The following is an 11808-nucleotide window of genomic DNA, read 5'->3' as shown; positions in this document are numbered from 1 at the left end:
AAATAAGGGACTATTCATAAGAGAAAATTATGCTTTATTTTGAATTAATACCTTAATATGTGGAAGATCTTTCAATTCTTTTTAGATATGTCAAAATGATTTGTCGTTCTTAACTTTTTTTTGTCTATATGTAATTTATAATTGTCAAATTATCGTTTACTTGATACCCATTTAGAACACCCATTTTTGCAATAAACTGAGAAGCAATAGTACTCGTAAGAAAAATGTATTGGTTCTAAAGACTAGTTCAATTTATTATATAGAACACAATTACAAATAAAAATTTATTTGACAATTGGAACTGGTACATGTTTTGAAGAGAGGTAATAATCAAATTATGAATAAATAAAAGGTTTAGTTGAAGAATAAATGGTCCCGTAGCTCAGTTGGTTAGAGCGTTGGTCTTATGAGCCGAAGGTCGCGGGTTCGAGCCCCGCCGGGACCAACATATTGTCAAGTCTATTTTGCCTACCCTTTTCTTTATTTTTTTGGGGTATTATCAATTTTAACCCGCGTTTGTTAGCCAAAAAAATGTATAAAATTTGTATAATTTTTGTAAATAACATACATAATGTGTATATATATATATATATATATATATATACAAAAAAAATATATTTTTTCGACTATTATTTTGGAAGTGACGATACAATGTCATTATATTTTTCTTTTGTAGGGTCGAGGGCCCAGAGAATTGAGCGCAATCTTTTCTCCCACCTTTAAACTTTACAGTATTGCATATCAATAATGATGTACTAAAATATTAACCAACTAACCCAAATAATAACAATATTTAATATTTTGACAGATATATATATGTTCTTGCTTGATGATTGATAGCATTCTTATGTGGGTTGAATTTAGATTGTGGGCAATTCTTTTCTCGTTTGAGTCAGTTTTTTTGTGGCCATTCTTATCATTTCATATCTCAGTTGAAATGATATGATTACCCTCTTAAGTTACTGGTCCATCTATCTTATTTTATGTGACGTAGTTTAACTGGATACATGGTATAAAAAAGAAAGAAAAACTTTCAAAATTTGTGATCTCAAATTTTAAAAGTTAAGTTATTTTTAAATTAAAAAATACCATTCTTTGGAAAAATTTAAAAAAAAAACATGATCTATTTTTCCACTCATTTTCTTGCCACAGTGAGTAACTCTTGATTTTATCAAATTGTTGACATAATTTGTCTTCATTTATTTTAGTACTACCCTACTGAGCTTAATGATTGATGTCGACTGCTTGAAAATTAGCATTCGCTTCAAAGCTTTAATTTGATAGGTATCATATCATGAGTATTCTCTTATACTTTTAAGCTTTGACTTTTCAATAGTTAGCAATTTTATAAATATTTTCTTCCTTTTAAAGACTTTTTTTTGAGTAAAGTGGGCTCATAATAGAGAAGAAAGAGAATTTTTGTGGGATCGAGAGCTTAAACCTTAGGAGCAAGTAACACCTTTGATCTATCAGCAAAAAATAATTATATTCGCTCGTCAATATATAAAATTATATACTAATTATGTATAAAATATGCACATTTTTTATGTTATACATTATTATATAAAATTATGTCTGCTTTATTTTTTAGAGCGACTATATTGTGTAGCTTTCTCTAAACCTTAAAGGGCGTTTAATTCACATACTAGTTATGCAATTATTGTAATATAAAAATCTTTTATATAATGTTTAATTATATATAAACTATTATGCGATAATTAATAATGAAAAATATTACTATACATGAATTACTTACTTTAAAAGGATATTTAATTTGGAATCATTTCAGGAGAGAAAGGCCTTCCCAATTAAAGCCATGTTGTGGGCTGTTTGTTAAGCAGTCGTTGTAGCAGTGCATTGTTGACTACTACAGAAATAAAAAATTGATTGAGTTGTTAAACCCTTTTGATCGAGGGAAGAGTAAGCTTTTTTCCTAATACATAAAACCTGATTTTATATTCTATGGTTCTTTTCACGTTCAACTCCTCTTATAGTTTGTTTGGATGATTGTTACATATTGTTTCATAATATATTATATTGTATTGTATTGTTTTGATGAATATAACGTTTGAATAAATTGTATATTTATCGTCGTTTTGCGATACCATGCACTAGCAATATGAAAATAAATTTATAATATTATAAAGAAAAAGTAGGGTAAGAGATAAAATTATTATATAAAAAAATAAGATAAATGATGAAATAAGATTATTTAATAATAAGGAAGGGCATCATGAGAAAAAAGAATAAGGTAACGACGTGATCACATCAAATGAGTCGTTACATAAATTGTTATTTTTCGTCGTTACGTAACGATATATTTAATAATACGATATAATAAAATTTAAGTAACAATAAAAATAAATATTATATTTAAAATAATAATATAATATCTAATAACGATCAAGCTGTTAGAAAAAAATCCTAATCTGTTGTCAAGCTGAGGGACCATAGCCAAATTCACATATTGACAAAATGTATAATAACCCCCCCCCCCCCCCCCCCACAACCCACACACATTTCTCAAGTATTTCTTCTCTTCCACTGATACTATTTTACAACTGCTATTACTATCATTACTACTCTCTTTTCTCACTCAGTTTTCTTTTGTATTTTCAAGATTACCCATTTGATAACAAGGGTTGTTGCTACTATTACATGTCAAAGTTTCCTCTGTGGTATGTTCTTTTACACACAATTTAATTATTTCCTATGTTGTACCTTATCATAGATTTATATGCCGGTGAAAACATAGAGAACTTATTTTTCACTTTTGTTTTTATTTGGTGTAATAATGATATGAGTTGACCTTAAACACTGAAACATAAACGGTGAGAATTCATATAACTAATCCCGACTTGTTTGGGACTGAGCCGTAAGTAATTGTTGTTGTAATAATAGTAGTAGTAATACGTTTCGAGTTTGTATTTTTATCTGTTCTTGTTTGTTTCTGGTGTAAATATATATCGGGGTACTCTTTGTTTGACCAAAATTCTAAGAGAATGCCTTATCTGTGTGTTGATGAAATCAACAGTAGTGTTTAGCTGATTGGATTATTAGCTCTGCAGAAGTTTTCTTCTCTTTTATTTTAGACTCGGGGGCGGATTTACATAGTTGGCAACGGGTGGGATTGAACCACGATTAGTTCAAATTCAATATATGTGTGTGTAGTTAAGAAATTCTTAAAATTATATGTTTATACAAATTCGACCTTTTCTCCTAAAAAAGTAGTGGGTGCAGTCAGAGAGCTAGGTGTTGGTGAATGGTGAGGGGTTCAATTGAATTTCCTTCGCGGAAAATTATACTGCTCAAGTAGGGAAAAATGAGTTTCTTTTTTGTTATATGTATAAAATCTTGAATCCTTGAACGATAGCTTTGGAGTAATGGTAAAGTTGTTTCCGTATGACCCATAGGTCAGGGGTTCGAGCCATGGAAGCAGCCACTAATGCTTGCATTAGAGTAGGCTGTCTGTATCACACCCCTTAGGGTGCGGCCTTTCCCCGTATCTTGTGTGAATGTGGGATGCTTTGTACACCGGATTGCCCTTTTAAAAAAATCTTGAGTCCGCTTGGCATAAGAGAATATTCTAGTGTACCGGCAAAAGGAGTTCAAAAGTTGCTTTAGATTACGTGTTCAAATCCTATTTCTAGTATTTATTTTTTGAATCTCTATTGTATGTAGTCCTAGCTCTGCCACTGGGTGCAGCGATATTCATACTTGGATCTGTCTCTGCTTACGGAGTCTTCTACTACCTATATGGAGTAATGCTTGTTAGATCATGGATAAGACTGTAGATAGATATTAAGCAATGTTTGATGAAATTTTCTGAAATACAGTTTAAGGCACCTTTAATGTTGCCTCTCAGTCATCTATGATTTGCAAGGGAATAATTAATTTCAAATAGAAGGCCTGCGAGTGCGAGGATACACTTATTCTGACAACTATGAATAGATCTGAGCCAGTTAGATATTGTTACATAGTTATATAAGTTTCGCGTACGAGGAGCTTCGTGCCTAGGATATGGAGTGCTGTGTATATGAGGTGATTTCTACTACAGAACCGGACATTGCGGAATTTGAGAGGTTATTCCTATTGTGGTTGGACAATCATCTTTGCATTTGCTTGACAGTCAGTGTTTCTAAGACCATCTTTTGCTAGTTGCTAGCATAAGAGTTTCATTAAGAAGTAGCTAATGTGTTAAGTACTTACTTTTGTGATGATAGATGCAAGGTGTCGGATCATTAAGTATTATTTTGGTTAATGTGCTGTATAATCTATCAATTGAAAATTTGATTATGATGAAAAATTCGAGGAAAATAATTTGCTTTCCTATAATACAACATGTGCTACGCTGGATAGCCTCTGGAGGGGAGCCTTGACGTAACTGGTAAAGTTGTTGCCATGTGAGAAGGAGGTCACGGGTTCGAGCTGTAGAAACAACCTATTGCAGAAATGCAGGGTAAAGATGCGTACAATAGACCCCTGTGGTCCGGCCCTTCCCTGGACCCCGCGCATAGCGGGAGCTTAGTGTACCGAGCTGCCCTTTTTTTTATGCTGGATAGATTATATTGCAGAACTTTGACTTAGGTTGTTCAACGTAGTGATTGAAAATAATGGATCCGCGAATATACAGCTTGATTTTTGGAAGAGATGATCAGACATGGCAAAAACTTCTTCCAGTTGGTATTGTCATTGTGGAGAGTGTACAATAACAACTGCGCTTGAGTTCCAAGCTACTTGAGGTCGCTTATATAAATCCTCACTATCCATTTCGCTCCATTTGTACCTTCCTTGAGAGAGTATAATCCTACTAAATCTCCCACCATCCTGCCTAGCCAAAGTGAGAAGTAAAAGTAAAACAAATCAAAGTAAATAACTGCATACAGCTGAGAGTTGCCGACTACTTAATTTTCAATTTTTTTGGTTCAAGTCACATTTCCATGTGTAAAAATTGTATTTGAAAGTCCAAATCTCCTTCCTGATGCACAATCATTTGAAATATATTCATTGTCTTCTATCCTCTGATTCAAGTATATATTAGATGTGGGCATGTGGCATATGAAAAAGTTACAAACTTCATAACTAATACTCTTTCGCCCTGCAGAGTAAGATATATATAACAAGCATCTGCAATGGGTTCTGGATACTGTCTTAAAAATGTAATCAGTTTGAGGAAAGCAAAAGATGGCAGATCGAAAAGATTAAAGGTAAGCTTCCCTAGTTGTTACTTGTATCAAAATTTCTCCTTTAACTAGACAAGATCAATGAGATTCGTAGTTTTTTCTTGAGACAGGGAACTTCTATTGGACGCCCTGGGGACGACAACTCTCAGAAAGAGCCGTCAAGGAGATCAAGTGGCGCTTCTATAAAAAATCACAGGGAACTGGAAATGCCTCTTGAGGATAAAGCGGCCACAAAGATTCAGACAGCTTTCCGCGCATATGTGGTAAACTCACAGTGTTGTATTAAGATTAAAGAAAACAGATGTTGTTTCATGATTTCCTTCTTAATAAGACTATATTTTCTTAAAGTGAATTTCTCTGCTGATGTATTTTCCTTGAAAATCAACATATTTTTAGGACATAATCCAATTACGGAAGAACATACTCAGGCAATTGATATTTGTTCCTTTTTTATTTATATCTTTTCAGTAGGTGTGTCACAGCTTAAGTTTGTCGTTTGTCGCCACCTGATCAACCAGAAAAGAAATAAAGAAAATGTAGGAATGGGAAAATTAAATGATGCAGTTCATACCAAAACAATTTTACCATATTGTAAAGTAGGATTACACTCTTGAAGGAAAACAGAGAATTTGTCCATTTGTATTAAGAATAGTTGTTGATCAGTTGATCTATTAGTGAAAAGAAAGCATTGATGTTGGATGACTCAAAACCTGAAGCTATAGACCCTTAGACCGGGAATGAATCTACTTGAAAAAATGCTGCATATAGGGCAGCCCGGTGCACTAATCTCCCGCTATGCGCGGGGTCCGACGAAGGGCCGAACCACAAGGGTCTATTGTATGCAGCCTTACCCTACATTTCTGCAAGAGACTGTTTCTATGGCTCGAACTCGTGACCACCTGGTCACATGACAACATCTTTACCAGTTACGCCAAGGTTCTCCTTCCAAAAAATGCTGCATATATTTGAATTTTTTTCCCTAAATAAAGAGACGAATGTATTGTTCAATGCAGTGGGATGGATATTGAGGATTCATAGAGCCAATCACGACTAGTTTGGGATTGAAATGTACTTCTTGTTGCTATTGTTCTGAATGTATCCCTTCAAACTTTATATTGGTTTCTATTTGTGTTATCTTGCAAGATAGGTTTATTTTCAAGTCTTCCAAAGAAATTGCTACTTACTCTTTTCTTTAAGTTGAATAGATTTTTTCTACCTTTTCAGGCAAGGAAAACTTTACGTTGCTTGAAAAGAATAGCAAGATTACAGTCTATGACACAAGGCTCATCAGTGAAAAAACAAGCTTCAGCAACTCTGAGCAATCTTCAGTCATGGAACAGGATACAAACTGAGATTAGAGCTCGCCGTGTTAGTATGGTAATAGAAGGGCGTCTTAAGCAGAAGAAGGTGGAGAATCAATTGAAGCTTGAGGCAAAGCTTCATAACGTAGAGGTTAGAATTTAGCTGTTTTCTTAAGTTCTGCTTTCATAGTAGCTTTATATCATAAGTTATTGAAGCCTTGAAACCTGTATTTGCTAGTTTCTCTTTTGCTCTCAAGAGTCTTTTTTTTTTGTTGGTTATGATCTTTAGCTAGTACCAATTCTATTCACCCTAAAAAAGATATTTCCTATGAACTTTAGTTTTGAGTTGGATCATTTAAATGTTTCCCAAGTTTCTGAAACTTTTTTTTGAGTTAACTACACAATTACCTGTGATTAGTCTTTCTTACATGAAGATAAGATGCATGGAAATTGGTTAATAGTAAAAAATATAAAAAGAATCAGAAAAACAGTCTAAGTAGTATGTGTATGATAATGATAATATATTTGAATCCTATGTTGCTCGGACTCTCCGAAAATGTCTCCAGGTGTGTGTCGGATCCTCCAAAAGTAGTGTATTTTTGGAGGATGCCATACGGGTACGTCAGCATTTTGGAGAGTCCGCGTAACATAGTTTGAATCAGTTTGTCAGAGATCTAACATTAGAAGCTTAGACATATGAACTTTACGCATCTTCTAATTTAATTCATTTTGCATTTGGTTCACACCTAGTGAACTATCTAAAACACATGACAACCATGGTTCTTTAATGGCAAAGTAGTTGCTTATATTCTTTCTCTGTCAAGATATTGAGAATCCCAATTTACCTGAAAAACAAATTATTGCAAAGGATTAGGAATCATACTATAATTTTATCTTTTTGTTTCTTGGATATTATGTGAAGCAAAAAGTAGAAAGTGAAAGTGGCAAAGGAAGCCAAAAACTTGCATAAATTCAGATGTACATTTAGCAAGTATTCCATGACAATAGAAAAGGACAGTAGTGGAAGAAGTGGATTTCAACTCATGTTAATTAGATTTGCCACTCAAAGGGTTCTAACATTTGAGTAGTTTACCTTTAACAAGTTTTTTGCATAGACTTAGCCCTGAATTATGCAGTACTCCCTCCCTCCCATTTTATGTCATGGTGTTCGACTAGGCGCATTGCAGTGTTTAAGAAAGAAAGAAAGATTTTTACAACTTGTGTCTTAAAGAAGCCATAAGCATTTGTATGACTATAAATCATCTCATTAAGAGTAAAACGAGAAGTTTAAAGTTACATTTTTCCTAAATATAAAAATGTGTCAATTTTTGGGGACAAACTAAAAATGAAAGTGTCACTTAAAAAAAATGTGACAGATCGAGAGTATTAAATTTTCGTTACTTCTCTAACATGAGTGAGTGGCTGACAGGTAGAGTGGAGTTGTGGCCCTGAAACAATGGAAGTAGTTCTAGCAAGAATACACCAGAGAGAAGAAGCAGCAGTGAAGCGGGAGCGAACTATGGCATATGCATTTTCTCATCAGGCATGTTAATGTTGATATGATTCTCTAGATTATATACCATTTACATTGTCATTCCAAAACAAGAGTCATCACTGATAGACATATTATTTCACAGTGGAGGGCCAATTCCAACCCAATATTCAGATCAAGTAATCATGATATCAGCAAAGCTAACTGGGGCTGGAGCTGGACGGATCGCTGGATTGCTGCTCGTCCGTGGGAATGCCGAATTCCTGTTCAATCAACTCCAAGAATGTCCAATAAGGTAGCAAGGAAGACTCCTAAAAGTAACAAAACTCAAACAATAAAAACACCAGTTTTTGTTAAATCAACTTTTGCTAATCAGAAACGCACTATAAAGCCTCGAAAGCTATCGTACGAAGCAGCTGATAAATTGACTGCAGAGAAAGGAATCAACAAAGTTGACGCAAGCATTGAAAAACAGGTGATGGTATCCTAAAAGCAACTGAAAAGAAGATAACATGTTCGAGCTAAGACGTGTTTCCACAGTTTCGCTGAGGTTAACGGCGAAAAACTTGAAGTTGGATGTGTTTGAGCGGTGAAGTTTGACAGTTTTTCCTCTAAATTTCCAAGTTCTTACGAGCTTATGTATATTTAAGAAAATAAGTTATTCGTCGGTTATAATGTGTATAGATAAGGTATAGTTCATTTGAATCGTTCTTTTATAGGTTTAGAGGTCAGAATATTTAGTTTTCTATGTTTCTTTATTGTTTTTGTCATGAAATATTTTGGTCAGGACATTTGTTCTGTTACATGATGTAAAAGATATTGCAGAGTGTTTTTGGTATAGTAAAATCTTATTGCTTGGTGATACTTTGTTAGACACACCATTGAATGTTTTCAGGTACTGTTATGCGTATCCCATGTTGGTTTCATATGTGAAATTCAAGTTTTAAAAAAAAGGATATTTTGTTTAATTGTTGTTTGGAAAGTATACAAATACTTACTATTTTGTTTCACTTAAACATGTATTGAGAAAATGAACCTCGAACATAGTTCAAGTCCAAAAGTCGGAGCTGAGTATTGTTCAATATTATCATATATATAGATGACACTTCATACCTTCAACCAGTATAGGATTCTAACCGCGTGCATAACCGTAAGACATTTCAGCGTGAACATAATTTCCATGTCCATGCCGATTTAGCTTGAGAAGGATTCAGGATTTAAGGTTTATGGTTTCCTACAATAACTTCAAATTAAGATTATAATGATATTAGAGTTTACTGTCAAATATTTATTGATAATTTTGTAATTTTTCTTTGAACAAAAACTAATGGGTTAATCCGTTCATATGAACTCATAACTAGTAACACATTGATCCGTCCTTGCATTTTGTATAACTAGTATAAGCTTCAAATTACCTATATCGCATCGCCGGTCGTTCACCGACACTTGTCACTTCATATTAATTTCTTTCATCACTAATACCCGTCTTTGTGCTTTTTAGATGGATTTGAGCATATAGGAGTAGGACCCCTTAGAAAGGTAGAGTATTTCTTACACTTAATTTCACAATGCCTATTATTTTATGGGAGTCCTACATGTTTGTTGAACGATCAATTTTTATATATGCATAATGTAATGATCCAATCGGGCATTTTAACTTTTAGAACCCTGTTCCTTAAAATAAAATTTTCTGTATGTGCTTTTAATGATTTATGACTTGCGGGGATGGTTGGTTCGGGATTTGGAAGTGTTTGGGTTGAAATCGAAAACTTGGTTCCTTAAGTTGGCTTTAAAAGGCCAAGTTTGACTTCGGTCAACATTTTGAGAAAACGACCCCAGAATAGAATTTTGACGATTCCAACAGCTCCATATGGTGATTTTGGACTTAGGAGCATGTTCGAAATTTTATTTGGAAATTCGTAGTTAAATTAGGTTTGAAATGACTTAAATAGGAATTTAAAGTTGGGAAGTTTGACAGGGGAGTTGACTTTTTGATATCGGGGTCAGAATCCAGTTCCAAAAATTTTCATAGCTCCGTTATGTCATTTATGACTTGTGTGCAAAATTTGAGATCAATCGAACTTCATTTGATAGGTTTCGATATTAAATGTAGAAGTTGGAAATTCTAAGTCTCATTAAACTTGAATTGGAGCATGATTCATGATTTTAGCGTCGTTTTATATGATTTGAGATTTCAAATAAGTTCGTATGATGTTTTAGGACTAGTTGGTATATTTGGTTGAGGTCCCGAGGGCCTCAAGTGAGTTTCGGATGGTTAACAGATCAAAAGTTGGACTTAAAAAGCTGCTGCAATTTTTCCTCTTTTGTTGGACATTATGGGCTGCGATCGAGCCCAGATATGGTTGTTCACGCTCTGAATATTTGGAGGCATTATCTTTATGGGGTGTCTTGTGAGGTTTACACTGACCATCATAACTTGCAACATTTGTTCAAGCAGAGGGACCTAAATTTGAGATAGTGCAGATGGCTTGAGTTACTAAAAGACTATGATATTACTATCCTGTATCATTCGGGCAAAGCAAATGTGGTTGCAGACGCCTTGAGTAGAAAGGCGGAGAGTATGGGTAGTTTGGCTATCATTTCAGTTAGGCCATTGGCTTCAGATATTCAGTCCTTGGCCAATAGACTTGTGCGACTGGATATTCAGAGCCCAGCCGAGTTCTTGCATGTGTTGTAGCTCAGTCTTCACTATTTGAACAGATTAGGGCTCGCTAGTATGATGGTCCACACTTAATGGTTCTTCGAGAAACGGTACTACGGGGTGGTGCCAAGGAAGTTACTATTGGCACGAATTGTGTTCTGCGACTCCAGGATCGTATATGTGTTCCTAATGTGGATGGACTAAGGAAAAAGATCCTAGAGGAAGCACACAGTTCCCAGTATTCTATTCATCCAGGTGCTACGAAGATGTATCGTGATTTGAGGCAACATTTTTGGTGAAGACGAATGAAAAATGACATAGTTGAGTATGCAGCTAAGTGTCTAAATTGTCAGCAAGTTAAATATGAGTACCAAAGGCCAGACAGCTTACTTCAGCAGATGACTATACCAGAGTGGAAATAGGAACGCATCACTATGGACTTTGTAGTTGGGTTGCCGCGGACCTTGCGGTAGTTTGATGCAGTTTGGGTCATTGTCGACAGGTTGACCAAATCAGCACACTTTATTCCTATTGTGACTACGTATACTTCAGAGAGGTTAGCCCAGATATATATTCAGGAGATAGTTCGGTTGCACGGCGTGCAAATTTCCATCATATCAGATAGAGGCCCTCAGTTTACTTCATGTATTGGAGGTATCGAACCCGGACAGAGTTAGAGTGTGATCGCAAAAGATTCAAGGTAGAGCTGCTTGGTCGTCGCAGTCCCTTGGAGTCTGTTCAATTAATTGTACTGTTAATTTTTAATCAAACAATATTGTATATTTGGTCCTCGTGATCATTTCATGTATTCAGCTAGAGTTCGTGACTCAGTACTACCAGTCTTGTGAATTTGTATATTTTTAATTGTTCTGCTGTTAGTTTTGATTACTTATTTAATTAAAAAAAAGGCTTCAAAATGTATTTGAAATCGACTTATCTAGTCTTAGAGACTAGGTGACTAGGTGCCATCACAATGCATGTGGTGGGATTTTGGGTCATGACAGGAGCGTGTTCGGAATTTTATTTGAAAATTCGTAGTTAAATTAGGCTTGAAATGGATTAAATAAGAATTTAAAGTTTGGAACTTTGACCGTGGAGTTGACTTTTTGATATCGGGGTCGGAATCCAGTTCCGAAAATTTTTATAGCTCCGTTATGTCATTTATGACTT

The 11808-nt window shown here is 34.7% G+C and overlaps 1 protein-coding gene and 1 non-coding gene across 3 annotated transcripts; both read left to right on the top strand.

The window, feature by feature from the left end:
• The first annotated feature begins 371 nt into the window (after positions 1 to 371).
• Positions 372 to 445, top strand: TRNAI-UAU (transfer RNA isoleucine (anticodon UAU)). Its single transcript has one exon. It is a non-coding gene; the product is annotated as a tRNA-Ile (tRNA).
• A 2097-nt stretch (positions 446 to 2542) lies between these two features.
• On the top strand, positions 2543 to 8840 carry LOC104110567 (protein IQ-DOMAIN 9-like). 2 transcript variants are annotated; one of them, XM_009620093.4, is made up of 6 exons: positions 2543 to 2678; positions 5105 to 5207; positions 5294 to 5446; positions 6408 to 6635; positions 7914 to 8027; positions 8122 to 8840. In XM_009620093.4, the coding sequence occupies exons 2-6, from the start codon at positions 5133 to 5135 to the stop codon at positions 8464 to 8466; spliced, it is 915 nt and encodes a 304-aa protein (XP_009618388.1). In that variant the 5' UTR covers positions 2543 to 2678; positions 5105 to 5132; the 3' UTR covers positions 8467 to 8840. The 2 variants fall into 2 exon arrangements, with proteins under 2 accessions (XP_009618388.1, XP_009618389.1); XM_009620094.4 differs by lacking the exon at positions 2543 to 2678 and adding an exon at positions 4063 to 4082.
• Positions 8841 to 11808: the final 2968 nt, after the last annotated feature.

This window comes from Nicotiana tomentosiformis, chromosome 8 (genome assembly GCF_000390325.3).
Source record: "Nicotiana tomentosiformis chromosome 8, ASM39032v3, whole genome shotgun sequence".
Taxonomy (NCBI): domain Eukaryota; kingdom Viridiplantae; phylum Streptophyta; class Magnoliopsida; order Solanales; family Solanaceae; genus Nicotiana; species Nicotiana tomentosiformis.
The sequence above is the reverse complement of the archived record's forward strand: the minus strand, read 5'-3'. Positions and strand labels throughout refer to the sequence as shown.